General features: G+C 36.5%; 1 protein-coding gene across 1 annotated transcript in view; it reads left to right on the top strand.

The window, feature by feature from the left end:
* clstn2a (calsyntenin 2a) overlaps positions 1-27,246 on the top strand; it is a 254,376-nt gene that overhangs the window by 165,591 nt on the left and 61,539 nt on the right. Inside the window, exons 3-5 of the mRNA XM_051879314.1 lie at positions 8,640-8,835; positions 12,628-12,836; positions 22,277-22,426. Coding sequence (XP_051735274.1) covers positions 8,640-8,835; positions 12,628-12,836; positions 22,277-22,426 — 555 coding nt within the window. The remainder of the gene's footprint in view (positions 1-8,639; positions 8,836-12,627; positions 12,837-22,276; positions 22,427-27,246) is intronic.

Raw genomic sequence — 27,246 nt, 5'->3', positions numbered from 1 at the left:
TATGGGGAACACATATTCAGTATTAACTATGACTTTTCCCTCAATAAACTCCTAATGTATTGCTTATCAATAGTTAGTAAGGTAGTTGTTAAATTTAGGTATTGGGTAGGATTAAGAATGTAGAATAAGGTCATGCAGAATAAGGCATTAATATGTGCTTAATAAGTGCTAATAAACTCTATCAAAATATGGTACCAAATTAGAAAGGTAAACAAGTTACCAAGTACTTCCCCACTCTGTTATAATCATGCATTTAAACCATCTCTTACTGATAAAGTTTTTAAGTAATGGCAAGGCAAAAGAATTTTCAGTGTTAAAGATTTATACATTAATAAGGCTTTTGCTTTTTGCCTTATTTTTTTTCACAACTCAGTGAGAAATTCAGTCTCCCTTTTTTCTAATTTCTTCAGATATCTTCAGGTCAGGAGCTATGCTCGAATTAATATTTTAAATTTTGATGTTTTGTCTTCAGATTGTAAAATGTTTGATTTATTTTTAAATTCTCCCAATTCTAGGGGCCTAATATCTTTATTCGTTAATGCTCTTAAAGATGAAACAGACTTCATTTGAAAGCTGCTTGGGAAGATGACCTGGGGATTCAGATTTCCGAGACTGACTGGGATAAATTCCTTTTGTCTGTTTATTCATGTTCTATCAATTCGAGACATCAACTTATTCAATATAAGGTATTACACAGACTTCACTATTGTAAAACAAAGCTTAGCAAATTCTATCCTTCCGTCTCCCCCATATGTGATAAGTGTAAAGCTGCTGAGGGTACCCTGGCACATCTTGTCTGGTTATGTGTACAAATTCAGAGTTTTTGGCTAGAAATATTCCAGTTTTTTTCCCAAGGTTTATAATTGTTTTTTACTCTCCGATCCAATGGTAGCAGTTTTTGGTTGGTCAGATTTGCTGGAGTCTCTCAGTTTGAAGGTATGGTTACCTGTTCTATATGGTTTGATTGTAGCTAAGAAAGTTATTCTGTTGTTGTGGAAGAAAAATGTTAGGCCTCTCTTTTCTGACTGGCTTACTGCGCTCACTTCCACCTTACACCTGGAAAGAATGAGATATACCATCTCTGGGAGCTCTGCAAAATTTGACAAAATGTGGGAACCAGTTTTTTCTTTTCTGAAGAGCCACAAGGACTAAAAGACTTACTCAGTTATTTCAGATTTGTAACAGTATTTCTCTATAACTATTGCAGTTACACTCTGTAGGTTATGTTTGTTTTGTATATCGTCATTCTCTTTTTTTTTTTCTTTTTTTTTTGTGCTTTATTTTACACATTGCACAGATTATTATACGAAGGGTCTGTTTTTACGAAGGGTCTGTTGTTGTGTTTGTCTTTTTTTGTATGTTTGTAAAAAAACATAATAAAAATATATATAAAAAATAAGTGCTAATAAACAGCCAACATCCTAGTAATATGCAACCTAATAAGCAACCAGTTAAAAGTCCCTAAAATAAAGTGTTACCAAATATTTTAAAGCACACAGTTCAATCAAAAATTTCACAAAATGTAGCAATAAGTGTAGAATATATATTATTATTGTAATGAAGTACACTTTCTGCTAAGACACTAGTGTGAAATTGAGATGAACTAACTTTATATATCCATGAAAAATTCAGACATTTTAAGTGTGACTAACTGTCCAGAAGTGTCTTCTGAGGGTCACTAGATGAAGTATTTTGAACTAAGTCAAATTTGGAGTCTGTATAAGATATTTTTTAATATTTTGTTTTGATGTCAAAGCTGAATTTACTCCAGCATCATTACTCCAGTCTTCAGTGTTACATGATCCTTCAGAAATCATTCTAATATGATGAATTGAAGCTTAATAAATATTTATTATTTTTTATCAATGTTGAAACAGTTGTGCTGTTTTTGGGGAACAAACCATAGGTGTGTCTCAATCAGCTCCCAAGTTCACTAGTCAGAGCACTGATCAGGGGTCGGCCATTTTAAGGGCTGATTCAATCGCAAAACTCCTCCAGTGCTTTGAAACGTTCACTTCCTAAAAAGTCCCACAATGCACCGTGAAAACCAGGGAGCATCAGTGCTCATTACGTTCCCTTAACGGAAGTTCTGAAGCATGAAACATAAATCACGTGAGCCGAATCACTACACAACGCACAACAGATGTTTTATATTTCAGCATAAGCATACTAGACAGGTAATGAACCTAGCTAACATTTATCATTTATTTACAGCTGAAATGTTGCACACACATTTAACAAGCTAAGTATTTTTCATAATGTACTTTAAATAACATATTATATTATAAATAATATAATAGAGATATCAGTTCTGCTGTTGTTCATAGATACCAGTATGAAGATGTTGTCATGTCACCGGAAATAGAGTCATCGGTGTCCTATTGTGTAGTGAGCCAGCGTCCTTACCAGTGCCCGAATTTTGCAACCCTCAACCAAGCCTGTACTGTTGGTGATCTAGCTTTATTAAACCTAGCCAAAGAGCATGTGAGAATCTGTTTGTGGGTGTTTTTTTTTTTTTCTCTCACAGTTTTTAAGAAAACCTCAATCAATTATGTCAGGTCTGCCTAATGATACATATCTACTGTAGCACTTCAGACATTCATTGAATGCACTTTAGCCTTCATCTTTCTGTGTGTGCGTGTCAGTAGATTTCGATCAAAGCTCCACGTGTGCTGTAAATCAATGTTAAACTACATGGATATGCCAGAGCTAAAAATGACTAATGATTTGATGTGCACTGGTCCATCCTCAGGCTCTCTTCACACTCTTGATAGGACCATTACCCCATCCAGACACAGATATATGCACACTTAGGGCTTGGAGAGAGATGAAAGAGGCGGACGGCGCTGGAGAGGAGTGAAGGAGGGAAGAGTGGCTCTCAACAGCACCTCAACCTCCCACCGCATGGCGGGCATTATTGAGCCTGTGTGTGTGTTTAATAGAAAGAGAGGATAGAGAATGAATGGGGGTTGGGGGTGGGATAGAGAAAGTCATTAGCGAAGAATGTAATCCAGCGAGTAATTAAAGAAAGGGAACATGGGGCCAGCCAAGTGCATCTCCGAAGGGCCGGATGAATCGAGGCTTTGCCTGGTGATGGTTTGTGTGAACAGGGTTTTAATCAGCCCCGACCCACATCAGCTCAACCTACAACTAGATGAAAAAATATCAAAGACGATTGTGCAATATGTTGGGAAAGTACAAGTTCTCCTGGATGTTCCCTGTGGCTTGAACAAGGTTCTGGTTGTTCCTAAACTTAAGGTTTTTGTAAGAAAATGATTGTTTCTTCTTATAATTATAATTTTTACCAGCATTTAGCGGAGAAGGTGTATATATGGGGTAATATTGAGTCACTCGATCATTATAACAAAATAAACCCAGACGTGCGTGGTACACAAAGTACAGTACACACTATTGTATCATTCTGAAGGGCTTTATTTTGCAATCATTTCTTTCTCAAGCCAACATACTGTTTTACAGTTTAAACTTATTATTATTATTATTATTATTATTAGACTAAATTTGTTCAACTCAATTAAATTCAGCGCTCTCAAGCTGTTTTGTGTGACACCCAGAAGCCAGATCACTTTCACTTCTTCTTTGTGCTTGAACGGACAAATATGTACAACATGTCAAAATACACAATATCTTGGTGAGTATCATCAAACACATTCGTTTATGTCTCAAGTGAACATAAACAGTGGAGAAAACAAGCGGCTGTGTATCATTTGATTTGTGCATTTTAGGGGCTTTCACACCGGAGGAACCTTTTCATAGTTCCTAGAACTACTGGCTGAAGTACCCGGATTTTGCCGTGTTCGCACCGCAGGAACTAGGAATGATTTTAGTTCTAGGAACTCCTTTTGGGGGAACTAAATTAGCTCCTACTTCAGAGTAGGGTCTAAACCAGCACTATAGGAACTATCAGTGATGTAAATGTACGTTGATTGGTCAAACGAATGTCAAACACTGACACCTGAAATTTTTAAAAAGCCGTATAAACATATCTACTTCACGGACATGGAAAACAGTGATAACAGCATTTACCTGTTGTCTGCAGGGTTGTTCTTTTCTCCGCCTTGTTGATATGTAATACTAAAAAGTTGTCATAGGAGATTTCATCTTAGCCCCACTTTTTGCTCTTTCAGTAAATTATGCGTTTACATTCCATCTCCGTTATCACAAAACCCATGACACACAACAAACACAGCTCCGATCACAGCATCCTCCATCCACTGTTTTTTAGCGTTTGTAAATGCCGCGCTTAAAGACGCTGTTGTCGGACGCTTCCCTTTGGCTGGTGCGAATGTAACCAGGAACATGGCCTGGGGGAGAAATTAGATCCCGGGGAACTATCCTAGTGGCTAGTTCCTAAAACTGAGTTCCTAGAACTATTCAGTGTGAAAGCCCCTTATGTCTTAAAACAACTGCATTTACCAGCTGCTGTCTGTCTTTAATGTTAATCCAACAAAAACGGACAAAGACAAAATCACTGACTGCTCTTGACTGCATAGTCTTTATTAAATATAGATTGATCCTTGTCAAAGCTACAAAAGTTATTCAATGTTATTTGACATTTGATTCTTCCATTTCTGTACCTGAACTCCTACAAACCTGAAACCTGATTTATTTGTGCCATTGCTTGTACTTTGCTTATTGTGAACTTTAACTTGTATGCATAATTTTGCTGTAATAAGTTTGTTTATTTATTAAAATACAAAATAGCATGGGTCACAAAAAATACATGATAACTTATTTTAGCATATATTTATTTTTGCTTTTGAAGTAATTACAACCCACAGCTTCACTATTAATAGAGAGACACTACACAGACAGGTAGGACTAATTCACACATGCAATCACTATCTTAATGCATTCAAATAAAAGTACTCTTGCTGTGTTAAGTGATTTTAATTGTGATTAATCACGATGTAATCACAGAAAAATGTGTGATTAATCAAGTTAATTTTTTTAATCGATTGACAGCACTAATATATATATATATATATATATATATATATATATAAGAGATGCACAGAGATTTCCCAAAATAGTATGTGTATAAATGATAGTATATGTATAAATCAGCATATTACAATGATTTATGAAGAAACATGTGACACTGAACACTGGAGTAATGATGCTGAAAATGCCATCACAGGAATAAATTACATTTTTATATAATAATATATTACAAAATATATTATATATGTATATGCACAAGAGTGGAAGACATTTATTTTGAGAACTATGAGAATTGGCGTTTAAGGCAACATGAGTGATATTGTCCATTGGCCATGCGGACAAAGTTGAACAGTTTAATTTTAGGAAAATGTGAAGGGATGCCGTATAATGCAGGAACTAACAATGACAGTGCCAGCAATGGAGCTCCTGTGTTTACTTCCTGGATACTGCAGTCAAGTATGAACACCTGCTAGCTAGCATCCAGCAGTGTGGTAACTTGGCAACCTTCAGCGATTACATTCCTTTGTGCAAAATTGTCATATGCTTCTTCATGTGGAGCGACGTGTTAGTCTTGTTTGACCTTGAAGTTGAGAAAATGAGAAAAGTGTTGTGAGTAGACATTGTTTTAACAGATGCCTTTTTTCACACACGCTAACAAGGCTAACTTTCAAAATAAGACTCACACAGATCTTACTGAGAGCAGATTTACTGCGGATATTGATCTGAGCTTCTCAACGGTGAAGATTTATAAGTTGCCGGCAGTTCTGTCATGAAATGTTTAAAAGACAGTTTGAGCTCTTAATTAAGATTGTGATTAGGCCTGACAGCGTGTTTACACAATTAATAATAGAAGCGTAATCAATCTTGACCTGGTGACTTTTCTGTGCAACTGTACCATCTGAAAGTTTTGTTTTTGTTGCCTCAATATGCCCAAAACCATCTCCGACAACAACGAGGAACTGCCATCTGCTGTTGCATGACTCAACCATTATGATCTGTGATCTATCTCTGGCTGTGTCCCATACAACACATCTAATTTGCACTCTTTCCAAATACGAAACAGGAAAATGAATTGGTTTACGAGATGGAGGTCATCCAGGTCTCTGGAGTTTACCGCTCATGCTCCTTGTAAACCACCCTACTACAAATGAATTTCTGCAGTAAGCAGTACAAATATTACATGGATGATTTCATTCATTAGTCTCAAATTGGCTTACCCAGAACTCCCTTCTTTACACTCCCAGAGCTGATGTGAGGTGGTATTAAAAACATGGCACATCTGTCGGCCCGATTTAATACTTCCTTCAACACTTTCAAAGAGGAAGTCCAAAGAGTTTAGGCTCTGCGGAGCTCTGCACATGATTACAGACCTCTGCCGTTTTCATGCTGTCATATGGAGACATGATGGAAATTATCTCACGGTTTCCCTCCATCATTATGCTGTACATATACATCCGCATCGCCTGCACTTCCTGTGCTGTATGGTTTGACCCTTTTGCCCTTTCTTCAATTGAATCTGGAAAATGCATTTGCAACAGCAGACGGAGCGGAAAATGGGTTTACCCGTGACTCCCAAGTGCTAAGTGGAATTTTATATTTTTTTTCTCTAACCAGGGAATGTTTTTTATTTTTTTGTGTATATGCATTGTGATCATTGTCATTCTTATATAATGTTCTTTCCCATTCACGTTACAATTCTCATCAGAAATGAGCGCAGGATCGCAGAACTCCGGTGTGCGTATCTGTTTTATTTCGGCCGCCGTCCTGTTCCATTGTGCTACACGTTTAATTTGGATAAAGCATTGTGGGGCTAATAGAAAGGGTAGATTTAAACGGCAAGTCTCTGCAGGAAAAGGGACTGCGGAGGGTAAATTGTTATTTCAGCACAGAGGGAGGAGGGAGATTTCCGAGCGGAGAATCAGATCTGCTTAAAAAGAAGAAGAAAAAAGAAATTGAGAGAGAATGGAATGGAAAGAGAAAGTTAGGCTTATCTGTCCGCAGCAGCAGGCTTGAGCACACAGCGTAACGACACGTCCTTGTTTGCTCCAGAGACCTGCCGGGGTTTAAGTGATATCGGCTGTCTCAGGGTCAGAGTTCTGACGCTTTTTTTGTGGTCATTTTCCAAATCCCTAAGAGAGCCGGTATGGCCAGATAGAAGCGCTGCTGAGAAAGGACCCATGAACAGATACAGTGGCAAGACAATGTCCTTTCTTTGGGTGTCAGAGTTATTGTGGTGTCGCCAGATTGTGTGTCAACATTATCTGTGATTGTGTGAACAGAACTGCACTGTGGGTGACTACAATGCAGTCTCTAGAAGAAATTGTTTCCAAGGCTACAGCAAAACTTGAAGTGAAGTGAACGCTGTCACCTGGGAAATGAAAGACACAAGTTAACGTCAATATTCAGCCCTCGCATTAGTCATGACATAATCAGTTGCTACATAGACATCCTAAAACTTCAGCAAATGTTCCAATTGTAATGTAAACTAGGTTTAGCAAACCTTATGAAAAATACCATAGTATTACCGTAAAATAAACTATAGACAGCCACCATGGTACAGTGATGTTTTGTTTTATTTATTTATTTATTTATTTTTTTAATATAATACCATGGTTTCACCAGTTTAGTTGAAAAAATGAATTACAGTGTAAGTAAATATTATGAATAGCAAATTGGAAAGAAATTGTATGTTCCTAATTAGTATGACTACTATAGATAACCATCCCCTATAAATAGGTATTGTAATGGCACCATGGTACAGTGATGGTATCATACCATGGTCATAAGCTTCATGTACCATTTTATTTTATTTTTTTTATTTTATTTTATAAATTGAATACCATGTTATTCCAATACTTAGTTGAAAAATTAATTACAGTGTAAGTATATATTATTTATTTAATTTTATTTAATTTTTTAACTTTATTTTTATTTAATTTTATTTAATTTTTAATTTTGTTTTTAATTTTATTTATTTTTTATGAATTTAGTACCATAGTTTCAACCAGCTTAGTTGAAAAATTAATTACATTGTAAGTATATTTTATTTTTTTATTTTATTTTATTTTATTTTTTATGAATTTAATACCAGTTTCAACCAGCTTAGTTGAAAAAATTAATTACAGTGTAAGTTTATTTTATTTTATTTTATTTTATTTGTTTATTTTATTTATTTTCATATTATCTTAGTTGAAAACTAATAAAAAGTTATGTGTATATTACATCTAACTAATATGAAAAAAACTGATTGCTCGTATTTAGTACAGCTTGTTAAAAATACATTTTGTTGCAATAATACTCTGACTATAGTGAATACATATTTCATTGTAACAATATCATCTCCAATGGGACGGCCGCTTGAGAACGAGAAGGAGGTTGTCGGTACACACAGTCATTACCACATTCAAAACACTGTACTTGAGCACTGTGTTTTCTTGCACGATGTGATTCCAGCTCTGCAATGAGGCAATTACAAGAGCAGACAGTTATTCTTCCTCTCGCAGCACGAGTAGATTCAGTTTTAAAAGCACACCGTGTCCTTTATATTACTGCTGCGGGGTCGGGGGCTCGGCCTGCTGGGTGGAAGGTATAGCAATGATAGCTTGTTGAGATGCAGGTGGAAAAGGAAAGTCATTCACTTGTTCATTCTGCCTCCCGTGTCTTGTTGTTTCTTCCAGGAGAGATCTGTGCATTTAAGATTCATGGGCAGGAGGCCCCGTTTGAGGCCGAGGTGTTGAACAGGACATCGGGAGAAGGGGTGCTAAGGGCCCGGGGCCCCATAGACTGCGAGCAGCAGAAGGAGTACACCTTCATCATCCAGGCCTACGACTGTGGAGCCAGCCCGAGTGGAGCCAACTGGAAAAAGAGTCACAAGTGAGTAGAGACACTTTGGCTGATCCACTGTGGCATAGTCTAGTTCGACTGTCTCAAGCTTTAGTCCACTGGTAGACCAGTAAATGCTTAAGTTTACAAATTTTAAGAAAGTGTTTTCTCACTTAACTTTACTAACGTACCTCACAGTTGTGCATCTATGTGTAAATATTCTTAGCTAGATAATAGTCAGGTCATTCAAATTAATTATCTAAAAGTGGGAGTCTAATGAATTTCATTTAGCAAATCAGTGAGTCAAGACTGGTGAAAAAGATGTCAAATCAAAAAGACACTTGAGGCATTATGTAGTCCATAATTATTGTTTTACTCTTCATGTGGTATGTCACTTGGAAAAGTTTGGTTTAGTTTAAGTACTGTAAGTCATTTTAGATAAAAGCTACAAAATACTGGCTGTATAGCTGTAGTCTACAAGCGAGAGGAGCGATCGTCTCTGTGATATGGACTGTGTGAGTTAAGGGACTGGTGTCCTGCTGTGCAAATCGTGCATGTGTTTAATTCATCGTCTCGTTATCAAAGTTAAAAGCAGAATGAAGCTTTACCACATTTGTGGAAGCTTTTGAGGCAGAAGAGCCATAAGGAAACCAACTGCTGTGCTGACAGCCTAAACTATTATCTGTTTCCTTTGGAGTTGTTTTTAGTATTAACATGGTACTTCATAGAGCCCCACCACCATATTACCATTATGGTAGTGTTCAAAAACCATGTATTGCCATGGTACCATGTCAAAACAACAAAAAAACACTTGTTGTGAATATTTATGAACAGTCTGACATCGTGTCTACACCGGACGCGACTGTCTACGCTAGATCACATGACAAAGCAGCCATTGCAAATCCATTTGTTCTCAGTGTCAAAAGTAGCTTGAGCTCTTGAACTACATCAGAAATAGAACGCAGCATCAGTTTACTGTCGGGGATTTGCTGTCACGTTGCCTCGCACTGCACCACATCCAGTGTAGACAGCATCACTATTTATAATGGGCTTTATTTTTACATCTTTGACGCTCTTCACCGAGCACTTACACAGATACACACAGGAGCATTTGAAAGCAGGCGTCTATCAGCGGATCCCAGATCTGTGTAAGCGCTTGGTGAAAAGCACCACAGATGTCTATCTACAACATTTTTGAAGCATGGATCATTGTAGCCAATCACAGACATATCTGTTGAGTGCGTGAACACAATGACCAATCAGAGGTGTTTAAGAATCCGCTCAACAGCGCTTAAAATGCTAGAGGGAAATGATGGTATCATCACATTTTTAAAATTTTAGTACCGACTTGGTACCGAAGTCTGTACTTTTGACAACCCTAAACTAAATAAGTAAAATTACTCGTAAAGGCACAATATGTAAGATTTTTAGATTAAAATATCCAAAAACCACTAGAACAATGTTATGTATTTTGTTGACTTGTGTTCTTACATTATCCCAAATGTTTCCAAGAATGTTTAAATCTTGGAGAAATAAGCAATTTTAACCAGGACACGGACCTTGTCCGTACGTTGTCTATCAATGACATCATACCCGTGTTACCCTCGATTTCCGGTTTTATTTTGTAGAAACCATTGAAACACCAAAGACTTTGAGGCTGGAATAGAATCACACACTTTCCGACTTTGTAAATGGTTACTGAGGAAAAACTGTTTTCATTTGCCAGTCGTCTCTGTGCGAGTTTGTTGTATCCAGATGGTATCATCTACAGAATGCCTTTAGCTTGTAGTATGTTATGAAACAATCTTTATATAAAGTTTTATGTAAAACAATTGGTAGACTGCTGTTTTCTTCCCTATTTCATTAAAAGGAATTTAATTGCTGCTTTTTAAGCTGATGAACCCACTGTTTCTAGCTGAAGTGTTGGACTTATCGTCCTTGGTGTGAAAGAGCCTTTAAAGTTTGCACTCGTCACCTTAAATCTTAAATCAGAGTGAAGTTTAGTGTAGCCTTCTCTCGCTCTCTCCTTCCCTCATTCTTTTTTCTCTATCTGTCCCTGACGGCACTTCAGGAAATAAGTTGGCTACAGGCACACACACACACACCCAGCCCTGGCTGGCCCTGCATTGATGACCCATCAAGATGTTTACAAAGTTGCCGGAAGCTCCGTACGTGCACGACAATCTCTCTTACAATAGCAACTCACTGCAGCTGGAACACAGCTCTGATGAAGTGCAGGAGAGAGCCGTGCTTCAGGCACCTACTGCTGTGAGAGAGAGAGATGAAGAAGTGCTTTTGATTTCACAGTTTGGGCCGTTCTGATGAATGTCTCTTGACACCTCAGTATGGAGGGGTGTGCGGGAACGTGTGCTCGCAAGAGCGATCGCAGATTACAGGATCTCAGCGGGATAATCTAAATGCAGGTCCCATTAACTTAATGTCTCCATTTAGGAAGATGTACAACAACATGTGGATTTATGTTTCTGTCAAAGAAGGTCACAGCTGGTTTGACTGAACAGACACTGAGCTGGACTTCTTTAAGATTTTATGTGAGCTCTGTGTACTGCAATGCAACTTTCTCTCAGCCCTTTGTTTTTTTTCAGGCTGGTTATCATACAAATGATTTGGCTAGGGAAAGTAGGGTCATGTTCATTTTATATTAGTCTTTTTATTCGATTTGATGCGTATTAAATTTCACTTTTTTAACTTTAGTTAGTGTGTAATGTTGCTGTTTGATCATAAACAACATCTGCAAAGTTACGACGCTCAAAGTTCAATGCAAACGAAGATATTTTCTTTTAAAGAATTCTCTGTTTAAGGACTACAACAAACGGCTGGTAGGGACTACAACAAGCTTCTTCCTGGGTTAGTGACATCACTAACCCTAAAATTTACATAAACCCCGCCCCCGAGAACACACAACAAAGAAGACGAGGCCATGTTGGGCTGCTTGTTGAGTTGTTGTAGTAGAGTGTTGTTGACATGCCATCATTTTACGCCAGACTGCTTCACAAACGAGGGTCAATTCAACGCTGGATTTGCACAAAAGATTAACATGACGGCACATGCTAGTGGATGAGTTGAATCAACTCCACAGCAACTACATAAATTTATCCACTAACCATTCAGAAATGTCCAGTTTCATTCTAAAAGTTGTAACTTCTTCCTGAGTCTCTCCATCAGTGTCGACTCCGGTTTGAACAATGTAAGGCTGAACACCGTTACTGACAATCCTCATTTTGGCTGCGTGAGATTCTCCAGCTTTGTTGTTGTTGAGCAACCGAAGCGTGAGCTGTTAAAGCTCCGCCCTCTTCTGGAAAGCAGTAGCTCATTTGCATTTAAAGGGAAACAGTGTGTTTTTGCTCACACCCAAATAAGGGCAAATTTGACAAGCTATAATAAATGATCTGTGGGGTATTTTGAGCTGAAACTTCACAGACACATTCTGGAGACACCAGAGACTTATATTACATCTTGTGAAAGGGGCATTATAGGTCCCCTTTAAGGATGCTTACATTATTTTTTCCATTTTTTTTCCTTTGGTAATTTCCCCAAAGATGGTTCAGATTTTTTTTTTTTTTTTTTCATGTGAAGCACTAATATTTTTTCTTCAATGTAAATATTTACAATCCGTGTGGTCTCAGGACAGTGCTTAGATTAATTGCTCTCTGTCTTTATTCTTTTCTCTAACATGTAATGCTATTCACAATTCTCTTTCACAGTTCAGAGGTGTTATGTCGGTGTGTCTCAGGTCTATTAGCACCTTGCTCTATAAAATTAACATCTCTTCTGTTCCTGACCCTGACTGGTTGTTCTCTGTCCCTCCCTCTGGTTCTGTTGCAGGGCGGTGGTTCATATCCAGGTGGATGATGTAAATGAGTTTTCCCCAGTGTTCAGGGAGCCGTTGTATCGTGCCACTGTAACCGAGGGCAAGATCTATGACAGCATCCTACAGGTGGAGGCCTGGGATCAGGACTGCTCTCCACAGTACAGCCAAATCTGCAACTATGAGATTGTTACACAGGAGACACCTTTTGCTATTGATCGAAATGGTAAGTCTTGGATAAGGACGAGTGGTGTGAAAGGAGTGTAAATGGTACACAGAAATCATACTGTGTCAACTTTTAATTGCACTTAAAGGGATAGTTCACCCAAAAATGAAAAAAAAAAAAAAAAAATTGTCATCACTTACCTCACCCTCAAGTTGTTTCAAACCTACATGAGTTTCTTCTGTTGAACACAAAAGAAGATATTTTAAAGAATGTTGGTAACCAGACAGTTGACGGTAACCATTGACTTCCATAGTAGGAAAAAATACTTTGGAAGTCAATGGCTACCGTATATCTTCTTTTGTGTTTAACAGAAGAAAAGAAACTCATACTTGAAGGTGAGTAAATGATGACAGAATCTTCATTTTGGATGCACTATCCTTTTAAATAAACCTTTCAAAGATATTGAATATAACTCAAACCTCACTAAATGTTTTGGTAGAATTTAACTGATGCCAGTTATTTTTATTTTTTAAAGGACTTAATACTTCTTTTCACCAAGGATGAATTAAATTGATCAAAAGTGACAGTAAAAAAAAATCAAATAAAGACTGTTCTTTTGAACTTTCTATTTCAAAAGTACTAAGTAAGCAATACTTAAGAATGCTGAAAAAATGTATCAGTTTCCACAAAAATGTTAAGCACAAAAATAATTAAGTTTTCAATACTTAATAATAAGTTTAATATATAATATATATAAATTATTATAAATAAATTATTATAAACTATAATATATATATTTAATATATAATAATAAGTGTTTATTGAGCTCCAAATCCTCATATGATTTCTGAAGGATCATGTGACACTGAAGACTAGAGTAATGATGCTGAAATTTCAGCTTTGATCACAGAATAAATTACATTCTATTCAAATAGAAAACAATTATTTTAAATTTTAATAATATTTGACAATATGTACTGTATTTTCGATCAAACAAATGCAGCTTTGGTGAGCATAAGAAAAAATAATCATACTTTTGAATGGTAGTCTGTCCCAAAAATGTTAATTAATTTATATTTGACTACACTTAAAAAAATCCTCTTCTAAAGAATTATTGTCTACTTTTAATTCTAAGTTCACATATTAAAAAAACACTTTAAACAATATAAATTATTTGATAAGCAGCACTTCATAAGATATTTAGATTTGATTTCAGAGGCTGTATTTTCTTTATTTTTTGCTGGTTATACTGATCTGGCAGCTTTTTCACTGGTGTAGAAAAACATGTAAAAAAGACATTAAAAGCTCAGATTTTTGCATTCTTAATGTTGATCAAGTTTGCCCATCATCAACAGTGGCTATAACATTATTGTTTTATTTTAATAATTAAACCAAATTTTAGGTTTAAGAATATACAGTATATAATTTAACTTTTTTTTACCTTCAAAGTAAAGACTCAGAAGCAAAAAGTATGTTTGTTAATTTTTGTTTCTTTAGAATACTAATGAGGAAGAATACATGTTTTCACAAATTCCAAAAACATTTCTTGAGTGACTAAATACAATTCCGAAAGTAATTTGCACCCCAGTCCTGTTGTGGCCGGGCTGTCTTTTTTTCTACCTGTCTTTCTCACTGTTTTTTCCATTACATGTAGAGTATAAAAGTGATAAAGACATTCAAATCATTGTCTCACCTCCGTACTTCACCTGTGATTCCTCTCCTAGGTGAGGATGATTGAATTTGATTTGTTTTAGCTTTAATTTTCTGTATTTGTCTTTCACAAGTGCAGAATTGATGTCTTATTTGGTTATCGTTGAATGCATGAGTGAATTAAACAGCTCGTTGCCCAGCTGGACGGTCAGAGCTCCAATCTTTGACACTTCCGGGCACATCAGAAACGACTCTAAGGTGCAGGAGTGACATTAGCCCACGGATCACATAGCCACACCGCTGCAGATCAGACACCTGTCTCTCTGCTGTGGCTGTCTGCTTCCTTCTCATGTTCTCTGGTGGGGTGTCAGCTGTCTCAAAGTGCTGCACTCTCTTTCATGGGCTCAAGTCTGTCTCATTCACTTCCTCCTGCCGCCTTGGGCCCTGCCAGCGTCTGTAGTGCGACTGGCATTGACGGGGCTTGGTTAGTGCCAGGCGAGAGCTGAGTGATGCATGGGCCGCCCGAGTGGATTTTGTTCTGAGGGCTTTTGGCTCCATTATTTACTGTGGATCAGAGGGCAGAGAGAGTTATTAAATACAACAGGCCCACTGGCACTGTGTTCTCCGGTCCAGAGAGAGGAGGAGGAAGAGCAGGGAGAGAATGGAAGAAAATGAGATCAGGAGAAAGAAGGGAGATGTACAGAGAGAAAGATTAATAGTTTGAGTATACAAACGTGCACTAATGATGTTAGGTAGAAGGGACAGAGGTTGTTGGTGGTGATATGAAACATTATGAAACTTGAGGTAATTCACTAAAGATCTTTTGTGAGATTTCGAAACCCTCGATTGTTTTTGTGCACCCAAGAGCTATCAGCGGAAAATATTCCTAACATTGTTTCCAACATAGAGACGGTGTGAATGAAACATGACACAAAGAGGCACAGACATTTATTTGATACTCACTTTTGAATGGATATGAATATGAATAGCAAGAGAAAGAGAAAAAAACAGAACAAGAGAGAAATAGGTGTAAAAGAAAAGGGATATTGGGGGTTAGATTGAATTTATACCATCAGCAGCACTAAAATGCTGGAGGCCATTAAATGAGTCTTCTTTGTTCTTTATGCTTTTATTCTGTAAGAACAGAAATTGAAACACACGCTGAGGCACATGCTTAAAGTTTCAATCAGAAGTGTCATGCCTATTCAGACTGAGGCACGCGCCCCCTCAGATTTTGAATACAACTTTCATAAAAAAAAAAGTGTCTATGATAATTATGGTGTGAATAATTAAGTGTGAAACATTGTGGCAGAATTGACTTGTCTAAATCAGTCCAATTTAATTGTACATTCAGCATATTATTTGCTTTTAACTGAAAATTCTGTCATCTACCCACAGAACTTTTTTTGTTTTGTTTTGTTTTTGTTTTTACTGTGGAACACAAAAGAAGATATTTTAAAGAATCTTTCAACTGTTTTTGTTCATACATTGAAAGTCAGTGGGGTTTAAAACAACATTGACTTTCATTGTATGGACAAAAAGCACTGAGAAAATATTAATAGTAATCAAGGTCAGTATACTGACCATCCATTTATGCTGCTCTTTTTCATTCAACAAAATGTGTCCTGTGTATTAGGGATGCACTGATACCACTTTTTTGTGTCTGACACAATACTTTTATTTTTAGTACAGATACAGAGTACTGATACCTGTATTTTCATTGCATTTTTAGTTGATATTAATAAATATTGGGCAGAGAAACCAAAAGAATATGAATCAAATTAGTTGGCTTAGCAAATAGATATTTCCTGCAGTTATTTTCATGCCTAATTATGCTTGTTAAAATATATTGTAGGAGCTACTGTTCCTTTCAGTGTCATATTATTGCTTTATCATATTTTATCTTTAATTTAATAGCAGAGTGAATATTTAGAGCTGCGCCAGCAGGGCTCAACCAGTCAAGAGCAGTGAGTGATTTTCTCTTTGTCTTTTGTTGTGAGATTAACATTGAGTACAGAGACAGCAGCAGGTTTATTAGGCTACTGTCACTTTAAGAGCTGCATGTATCCAACATACTGTTACACACGCTTTTTCTTTCTCAACTGTTTACATTTACTTAAGACATAACCGACTATGTTTCACAAGGACACTTGCCTATACATTTTTACATCATTTTGACATACCATTTTAACATAATTTTGTGAGAATTTGTCCATTCAAGCACAAGAAGACATGCAAGAGAACTGTTTAATAGGCTATTCGCATGCTTTCTGGGCGCGCGCTTCGGATGTTTGCGCACAGAAAACTTCTTGAAAACGTCATGTGATTACTGTACAACTCGTTATATACATAAATCATGTAACAGTTCATGTTTTTACTTGCACATACGATTTCGTTTTAAATCAAATGACGCATATGTGCTGAGTGAACAATCAACAATCAAAAGCATGCAACAGAAGTGCGCTCTCTCTCTCTCTCTCTCTCTCTCTCTCTCTCTTTACCGTAAGTTAACGTTAGTAATATGCTCCTCATTTTACTGTCTTTGCTATTGCCATATCTGACCGAACTACAAACTTTCCAGCAATGTCTGTGAAAAAGTGATGTGCGCTCAACAAGCTCACCGCTGCGTGCTCAATCCACTCCACATTTTCTTATCAGTTTGTGCACAGCAGCTATATAGGTGTATATATTTAATCTGTTTAACATTGTATTAGTCGAAACATTTACTTCATAGACATCCTTCTCTGATATACCCATTCTGCTCTCTGTTTGCTCTGTTGTTGTTCTTTCATTGTCACAAGCACTGTTCTGTACACACATATCAGTTGTTGGTATCGGAGCATTTTAATGAGTATGAGTACAAGAGCGCAGTATATGCATCCCTGCTGTGTATGTGTATCCTACTTTGTTAATGTATCCTATGGTATCCATTTATTCTGATATTTTTTGTTCAACAAAATGTATAATTTGCGTTTTATGAAAATAAAAAAATATATGAATATATGTGACCTGTGCTGGCAAAATGAGTCAGAATGCACACGGGCTAATTATGAGCTACAGGCAAAACAAGTGAAAAATGTCAATTTTGGTAGAATTTGAGGTTTTCACAAAAATGAGTTCATTAAGCCCTCGTCTAGCGATCCCAATGCTCCAAATAGCAATTAAACATCTAAAAGTTTCTTTATTTGTATGTTTTCTGAGAGGAGTACCTTTCCCTTGACCATGAAAAATGGCGTTTTTCTCTGCCCGGTTCTGGACGACTGGCGCTTCCTCTCAGCACAAGTTTGGTATTGTTTTAAAGTGCAGCATTCCAACTTTGTGAATATTCATAGTGAATTCTCGATGGCATGAGTCTGAACCAATGAAATGTGATTTTCAAACTCATGCTGATGTAAACAAAACAATCTTACTCGTACTGACAAATCTGAAGCGCGCGCACAAAAACGCCTCAGAGAGCGCGCAATCCCGATATACACAGAATTATAGTATTTCAAAAAATCCGTCTTGGCGAGTGTTCATTTTGTGTAATGTCTTAAGTGAACGTTTGGTTAACTGTTGGGGAAAAACATCTGATGTGTAACATGTTAGATCTGTTTGATACAGAAGGTCTTAATATATAGACTGTCTATTTCATTAATGTTAATCAAACAATTGTAAAGTCATGGGGGAAAAAGTTGAATATATATATTTTTCCTATAGATATAGGCTTTGACTTGGTTTGTGCCAAATTTGGTGGTATTATCAGGGATTTTAAGGTATGATTGCTAGGTGATTTTGTTTTGAAACCTTCAAAAAACTTTAAATTGATTTTTTTTTCTCAAAATTGACTTTATCGACTTCAAACAGGTGTAGCTCAGTCATTTTTTTGTCAGATTCTAACAAATCATACATCATTTTGAAGGTTTTTTAATAGAGAATGTGAGAATAAATAATTGCGACTCTTTTAGCCAGCAAGGCTCACATATTAATTCAAAAACAATATCATTAATATATTAAAATATGGCACTTCACCTGGCAATCATTGAACGCCACTTTTCTGCCCGCTTTCTCCACCAAGTGAGTCAGGACAGCCAATGGTGCCTCCTCAAAAAAGATGCATGACGCCCCGGCTTGAACTGCACTTGCGGAAATGTAGACAAGTTGAGGATCTCACATGCTTGCTCGCCCGCTTTGTCTTGTTTTCTGTTGTCATACTCTTGGTTTTATCTGCGCAGCACAGACAGAGGCCAATTGATAACCCACTGGAGGAGAACTGTTCCTTTTAAAACTCCCCTGCTCTTAATCATGCCACCTGACATTAGCTGCTGTAATCAGCTCTATCAACTGAACTGGCTCTCTCTCTCACACACACACACACACACACACAAACACACACATACACACGCATACACACCCCTCCTGCTTCCTCCAACGTACCTGTGTTTGTTAAAGTAAAGCTTTGAGGGGTTTCAAGACACACTTTAGCTTTGTGGCTTTGAGGATTGGTGCAGACTTGGTCTGGGAGCCCAGAGCGACTGACCTCTATTCCTCATTGCTGTCTCCTTGACAGCACGGCTGGTCTCATTGAAATGCAGCCAGCAGGTAAAAATAACCACAGGCCCACGGACGTGTGAGAGCATCAAATCACTAGCTGCTAGTTCAGCTTCATCTGAACTCTGTCACCATGGAGTGCATTCGGACTCGTCGCCTTACACCAAATAGCAACCTCACAGCTTCATATAGCAACTGTGGGAGCTAAATGCTAAATTATACACATCAGTCCTGTGACAAAAAGCACTCATTACTCAAATGACAGGTAGAGGATCCATGTCATTACAGTTCTTTAACCTGGAGCTCTGCAAGTGTACAATCTGTGGTTTGCTGGCACATCTTGAGCTGTTAACCAGGAAGCATACTCATCACTAAAAAAAGCTTTTAGAGCATGGTCTGGCTTCCCTCCAGAGGCTGGAAAGTCAGAATGTACCTTTAGCTCTTAGCTGATAAAGAATGACTCATACAACAATGTCAGATCTGTACATTGATTCTGTACAGAGGTCCAGGTTAGTAATGATTGATTATATTTCATATGTCTTGATTGAATGAAAGTGCATCTCATTTAGTGGAAGCAGAACCAGTTTCCAGTATTTGTTGTTTACTGTACAGAAGCGCTATAGTTTGTGCGTGTCTGTCTTGCTCAATGCCTCATTTAAAATGAAATGTGTTAATTGAAAGATTTCCAGCTGATCAAGAGCTTTTCTTAACCAGTTAGCATTATTAGCTTGGTAATTGAAAACACAAAGAAAAGAAATGGTTAATTTGAACATATTTATCTTCAGTAAAATTATGTGATATTATACATTTTAAAAACATTAATATTTGATTTGATTAAGAATAAATACATTACTCTTCAAAAGTTTGAGGTCACTATGATTTTTTTTTTTTTTTTAAAGAAATTAATACACTGTAAAAAGTAATACGCTCTAGCTACTCAATACAATTGTGGCAACAGATTACAAGCAATATTATTAATTAAATTCAACATCTAAGAATTGAGTTAGAATTAATCAAATTAATTCCTTAAAAGTCAACCATTTAAAATGTGTAAAATTAGCAAATACCATTACAAAAACCACAAACTGACATAAAAAGCAAAGAGTCAAACTGCCAAACTAAATAAAACACTGATCACCATAATGGTGAACTGTTTCAATAAAATCAACATCTAAACCTCTGTTAATTCTTGTGTTTCTCTTTCCTTCAGTGATTCTGCTTGTTATCATCAGGTGTCTTTAATGTTGGCAATAAAAAATAAAGAGTTGACGTCCATCAATATTTTGTTTAAATTTTACTTAATTTTTACTTGTTTTAAATGGTTGACTTTTAAGGAATAAATTTGATTAATTCTAACTCAATTCTATTTGTTGAATTTAATTAATAAAATTGCTTGTAATCTGTTGCCAAAATTTTGTGGAGTAGATATAGCGTATTACATTTTACAGTGTACCTTTATTCTGCAGGAATGCATTGAACCGATAAAGTGACAGTGAAGACATTTATAATGTAACAAAATATTTATTTTTCAAAAAATGCTGTTCTTTTGAATTTTGTATTTATCAAAGAAACCTGAAAAAAGTAATACTACGGTGATATTGTATTATGTGTTTTTCCATAACGCCGATTTTCACCAAAATTGGCTCAGACCATGCTGGCAAAAAGTTATTAAAAGATTTTTGATAAACCAAACTATTCTCAAATAACAAGCGAACAAATTTGACAAAGCTTACATCAAAATGGGTGAAAAGCTGGTACATGTCATCACAAGCATGACCTGAGGCACAGTGCCACCTACTGGTCAGGAGTTATGAAAAATGGATATTTTTGCTTATAACTTCTGAATGGTTTGCCCAAAATTAATAAAACTGGTCTCTTTTGATTTAGTGCAGCATACCAAGTCGAATGATACCCAGTATCCCCATATCAGCCATTTTGGGTGTCAGCCAATTTTGAATTTTGTTGTAAAAAGCTGTATTTTACAAATGCATTAGCGTATTACTGTATATAGCGGGACCATGCCCTGAAGGACAAACATTATAATAAAATTTAAAAAAATGTTTATAGCTTTTTTGATTAGTTTTGCCTATTTTAATGAGATCGATAGATTGATAGATTCTTTGAGTCATACCGAGAACAACAATACCAACTATGCTATATGTGGTCGAAAATGTTGTCCGTCATTTGGAATTTTGTTGAAAATCGACTTTTTTCTTTTTCTACTTTTTCAAACTTGTTGGTCCGATTTTCACCAAAATCGGCATCTTCAGACCATGCCGACAAAAAGTTATTAGAAGATTTTTGATTGACCAAACCATTCTTTAACAGCGCCACCTAATGGTCAAAAGTGATAAGCAATTAAAACATGTTACTGGTGATTGTATTTATCATTTTTCAGCTGTTTTGCCTAAATTGATCTAAAATGACTTTTGTTACTCATTGTTGCAGTTGGTCTAATGTTCCCAGCCATGCTTGCATGACTTATCATGCCTTTTTTGTGCTTAGCCCCGTCAATTGTTTCTTGCAGCTATATTTTTAAATTGCAATAATATTTAATAACATTATTTTTTTACTGTATTTTTTTAAATCAAATAAATTCAGCTTTGGTGAGAATAAGAGACTTAAAACATTAAAACCAATCGTACTGAACCCAAACATTTGAATGGTAGTGTACATTGTAAATATATTTTTAGTTATTTCTAATCAGGCACTGAATATAGTACCCAAAAAAAGTTAGAAGGGCTTTGTTGAGAATGGGGATACAATTTTGAGTGACACCAGAAATGTAAATCCCATTTGTCTTCTCCATAGATGAATAGAAGCTCTTACTGTTGAGCTCTGTGTTCAGAGTAAATATATATTCAAAGTATGAAGTCAACATTTGTAATTTTATTAAACATAAGACCCACTTATGTTTTTTTTTTTATTTTTTTTTTATTTGCTATGAATGCAGATAATAAACCATTATAAAGCCTTGTGAAATGTAAAATATGGAGATTAGATGTAATTATCTTTATTGTAATTAGCAGTACTGGAAACAGTCTTGCAGATATAATCCATAATTGCTGAAACAGGGACACTTACTCTGTTGAAATTACTTTTGTGATTGAAAACATTTGGCCAGAGCCATTATATGGGAGCTTCATTATTGTTTAAAATGCATATGTTGTTGTAGTATCTCTGGCAGCTGCAACAATTACAGATAGCTCTTTTAAGTTTTACTTTCCATGTTCTGCTTAGTGTGTCCACTTTTATTTAGCAATTTCTCTCACATATCATGGGCTTGTTTTTCTCTCTTTTGTTTTATTGTTTATCTCCAGGCAACATCAGGAACACGGAGCGACTGAGCTATGACAAACAGCAGCACTACAAAATCATGGTGACTGCTTACGATTGTGGCCAGAAGAGGGCGATGGAGAGCGTTCCAGTTCACATTGATGTCAAACCAGTGTGCAAGCCTGGCTGGCAAGGTCAGTAGATTCTACTAACCAAACACTATGTTACCTTAACTTTCGCTGTTGCCCTATTCCTTACGCCGTTCAAATTATCTACGTATCATGATCAAATTTTTCACGAACAGCTAATATTTCGTTATTGTATTGTAGATGTAGACCCGACTGCTGACATCACTGCTTATGACCCAAAAAGCTCAATTGGCTTTTGAAAGAAAGAAATAAAGAAGGAAAGAAAGAAAGAAAGAAAGCTTTCAAATTGTCATGTGGCAGTTGATTAACTACCATCAAGATGAATGGGAATTCTAGCAAATAGCTTTCTCCAGGTATTATTGACTTTTTGTCTATCTTTCAAGGCAACATCTAAGTAAAGTTTTTGTCTGTTATTGCAAATATCTCAAATGCCCTTTAGTAATAGTTTTCAATATGCTGAAGGTCTTATGGAGGTCTTTTCATGCATCTATATGTTTAAATGTAAGAAAGAGGAAGAAAGAGTAACGGAGTCCCAGAGATAGTCATTTTAATTGAAATAGTGTCTTGATATTCAGATAAAAACTTGCTCTTATTTTGAATCTCTGTCAATTCTTGAGTCAGCTTTTTTGGATTCAGAGTGATTTTGACTTAAAGTTTTATGTGAACGCGCATTGGAGATTATAAAATTGTCTCATCGCTTCATAAAATTTAAGTTAAACCACTGAAGTCATGGATTACTTTAATGATGTCTTTACTATCTTTCTGGGGCTTGAAAGTGATAGTTGCGTAGACTGTCAATGGAGGGACAGAAAGCTCTCAGATTTAATCAAAAATATCTTCATTTGTATTCTGAAGATGAACAAAGGTCTTACAGGTTTGGAATGAGATGAAGGTGAGTAATTAATGACAGAATTTTCATTTTAAATTTCACACAAAAATGAAAATTCTGTCATCATTTATTCACCATCATGTCGTTCCGAATCTGTAAGATCTTCATGTACAGAACACAAAAGGAGTGTTAAAATGTCTTCTTGATGACAGTGATGACAAAAAATTAAATTGTTAGTGAACTATCCCTTTTAGGGGTGTGCCTGAATACTAAATCCGTATTTGGAAAGGCACAGGGGGGAAAAAAACGCAGTCTACAGAGCCCCGAAAAGGACATGGTTAGTCGTTTGCTAGCAGGTGTCACTTACCACATAAAGAGAGTAAGGAGAGATGGCTGATAGGACAATGGTGAATGGTGTGAAGTTCCTGAGCGTCACTGACAAATATCTAATCTTGTGAAATGTGTAATAAGTAATGACGCTCCATAGTATACACACAGCACATGTGATTGCGAATCTTAAAAGTGAAAGTGAAATGCGCGTATTTCAGTACTCCGCATATTAACAGCAGCTTCCTGATGCTGGCAAATTATTTACATTATAATTACCCAACTATATAATTGTGAGAGAAAGCATATATATAGAAAGAAATATATTTTTTCCTCCCATCTCATGTGCCATCTCCGTAGTACACGTCATTTCCTTTCCTATTATGTTATTTGGCTTTGGGCACATCCCTAATCCCTTTAAAGGATTAGTTCACTTTCAAATGACTTTCTTCTTTCTGATGAACACAATCAGAGATATTTTAATAAATATCCTGACACATCCGAGGCCTTCTGAAGCGAAGCGATGCGTTTGTGTAAAAAAGATATATCCATATTTAACAAGTTCTGAAGTAAAATATCCAGCTTCCGCCAGACCACCTTCCGTATTCAACTTACGAAGAAAGTGTAAACTGGCGTCGCGTCAGTTACACTTTTTCCATAAGTTGAATAGGGAAGGCGTAGGACGTAGTGCAAGATTTTTGAACTGCAAGAGTTTTACACTTTCTTCGTAAGTTGAATACGGAAGGCAGTCTGGCGGAAGCTAGATATTTAACTTCATAACTTGTTAAATATGGATATTTTTCTTACACAAACACACTTTATTAACATTATTAACATTAACATTTATTAACTTTATTAAGGCCTTTATTAACCCCCTGGAGCCGTGTGGAGTACGTTTATGATGGATGGATGTGGATAGAGGCACTTTCTTCAGCTCATACTCGTGACCCCTGTTCACTGCCATTATAAAACTCGGATGTGTCAGGATATTGATTAATATTTCTTCGTTTGTGTTCATCAAAAAGAAAAAAGTCATATACACCTAGGATGGCTTGAGGGTGAGTAAAGCTTGGGGTCATTTTCATTTGAAAGTGAACTAATCTTTTAACTCACAATAAAATTGACTTGAGAATTATCTGGAGAGTTGACCTGATTCATGTAAAAGATCTGACTTAAAAGAACGATTTGCTCACAAATAAGACACCACTACTTCTCTCGTGTACATCCACCAAAAAGAATTTAGGTGGATGTTAAGATTTTCTGTGAATAATGACTTAAATTGCAGAATTGAGTTTCTGTCTCTGCCTTAAATCCTCCCTTATTCTCCATCCACAAAATGGTCAGTATTGTGACTCCGCGGAGTAGTCTGTACTCTGCGACCTCTGTGATCCCGTGTTCTGTTCTGCTTTCATCTGTGGCATACACTGTTAGTGGTCTTAACTAGACAGATCGATATCTGTGGACTCCTTCTTCCCACAGGGACTGCACAGCCGCTTCAGCCTACAGTTTGTCCACACGCACTCACACTGACCTCTCGGAAACAACCCAGTATTGGTTTAATATCTCATGCCTACACGACAAAGAAGACAATACCTTTTACATATGCTGTGGTAATGGATTTGTTCTAAACAGTCAGTGGGCAGAGCTTTCGACATCATTAAATCGGAGAAAAGGACGAGGCAGCTTTTTTCACAGTTTACCTTCTTTCACACATCGATTGAGGCATGGAAAATATCTGCAGATGAATTCAATTCACAGGCTTCAGTTGAGCCATTAAGAAGCGGATGTCAGGGGCTGGAGAGACAGACGCCTAATCACTGTCATCTAAAATTGTGTTTAGAGCGTGAAAAGAGGGGAGAAAAAAAAGATTTCTTTCTCTTTTCTGCCAGGAGGAGTTAGTCAAACCCAAGTCCTTCTGATGAAGGGAACAATGTAACTAAATCAATCCAGACAAAAGTCAAACTTTGTAAAACATTCAGCTGCTACAGTCCACACTTTTGAAATAATTCAAGACTTTGCATTACAGGGATATTTCTGCAAAAACAAAAAGAAAGAAAAAAAATGTTGTCATTATTTACTCAACCTCATGTCATTACAAACCTGTATGACTATTTTTATTCTACGTAACACATTTAATTTTAAAGAATTTTAACTCTGTGTGTGTGTATGTGTTTATGTATATATGTAAATTTATTTAAATTTATTCATTATTTATAATTGTATGGAAACAGCAGCATGAACAATCTTATTTTCCGTTTTTTTGTTCCATCAAATGAAAATCAGGGTTTGAGGGTGAGTAAATGATCCTAGAATTGTAATTTTTTTCGGTGGACTGTCCCTTTAAGACACAGATCGTCTCTCTTACAAAATTCTTAAGTTTTTTAATTGGGGACAATTTTGCCATTCAAACTTTAATCCCAGGTGTTGTCACACATCTCGTCGCTTCTTCCTTTCCTCACACTTATCAAGGTGACAGCACAGAGAGTGGGAAACTGTTTGGAGAACAGCATCCTGATTGATCCAATTAGAGGGAGCATGTTTGTTACTAGTTTGTAAAGAGAATTTGGTGTGAGGTGACATGTATTTAGATGAGTTATTACCTGGAGAGAGGAATGCAGCTCCCTATGCCAAGAAGAGACTTATTCCATGAAAGGGCAGCTTCCAGTCTAAAGCAAGCCAAAATGTCAGAGTCAAGCGTATTAGCCACAAATCTTGTAAATCCTCAACCCTCTGCTATACAGTTTTCATGTTGGGATTTTGGCAGTGATACAGTTCACCAACCGTGTCTGTTTGACTCTGGGTAATTCGGTTTTCTCATGAACAAAGCCACAAAGTTTGTGTTCACGAGAACTTTTAAATCACTCCTGTCATACCTACTCAGTTTTCAGAGGCAGGAATGCTTTGTTAGCATGATTGTTCACATTTACAATGTTGACATTGATTTTTAAAGTAGTTGTAGTATGTATTTATATAATAAACAAAAAGATTTAATTGTACTTCATAAAATTAACATACTTAGTATTGTTATTTTAGGTAAGTACTGAAAATAGTAGTACTGAAATTAAATACTTGTTCTCAATTAATACTCAATTATACAGGGCTTGATATTAACTTTTTTGCTCATCAGCCACTGTGTCTAGTGGTTTTTCAAAGTTACCAGCCACTCAGCATTTTCACAGGCCACAATTTTGTCATCGATACCATGAGAAAAACTGCCATATAGATATTCTTAATATTATCTCATAATTTGGCAGCAGGGTTATTAGGCTGCTGTCACTTTAAGACCTGACGCACGGATCCATTATACTGTTACACATGCGTTTCTTTCTCAACTGTTTACGTTTACTTCAAACATAACTCACTGTGTTTACGTGAATACTCGACAAGACCGGCATTTTGACATTATTTCATGTGTATTTGACTGTTTAAGCGCAATAAGCAGTGAAATAGACCGCAATTTAGTACTGAGAGGCAGCTTTATGTGCGCACACTTTGGGTGTGAGAACAAAATCTGTGGGAATGAGAAAAATCCAATACGTGCAATCCCACGCTGAAATTCAAGCCCTGTAACACCAGCAATATTTATCCAGAGCAAATGAGTGAGTGAGGGGAGACGGTTTTGTGTGTCGACTCGCTGTCGGATATGAGAGAGAGAGAGAAAGCACAGCTGGTATTGTGTATTTATTTAGTGGAAAATGAGTATTGGAAG

The sequence above is a fragment of the Ctenopharyngodon idella genome, chromosome 2 (assembly GCF_019924925.1).
Source record: "Ctenopharyngodon idella isolate HZGC_01 chromosome 2, HZGC01, whole genome shotgun sequence".
NCBI lineage: Eukaryota > Metazoa > Chordata > Actinopteri > Cypriniformes > Xenocyprididae > Ctenopharyngodon > Ctenopharyngodon idella.
The sequence above is the reverse complement of the archived record's forward strand: the minus strand, read 5'-3'. Positions and strand labels throughout refer to the sequence as shown.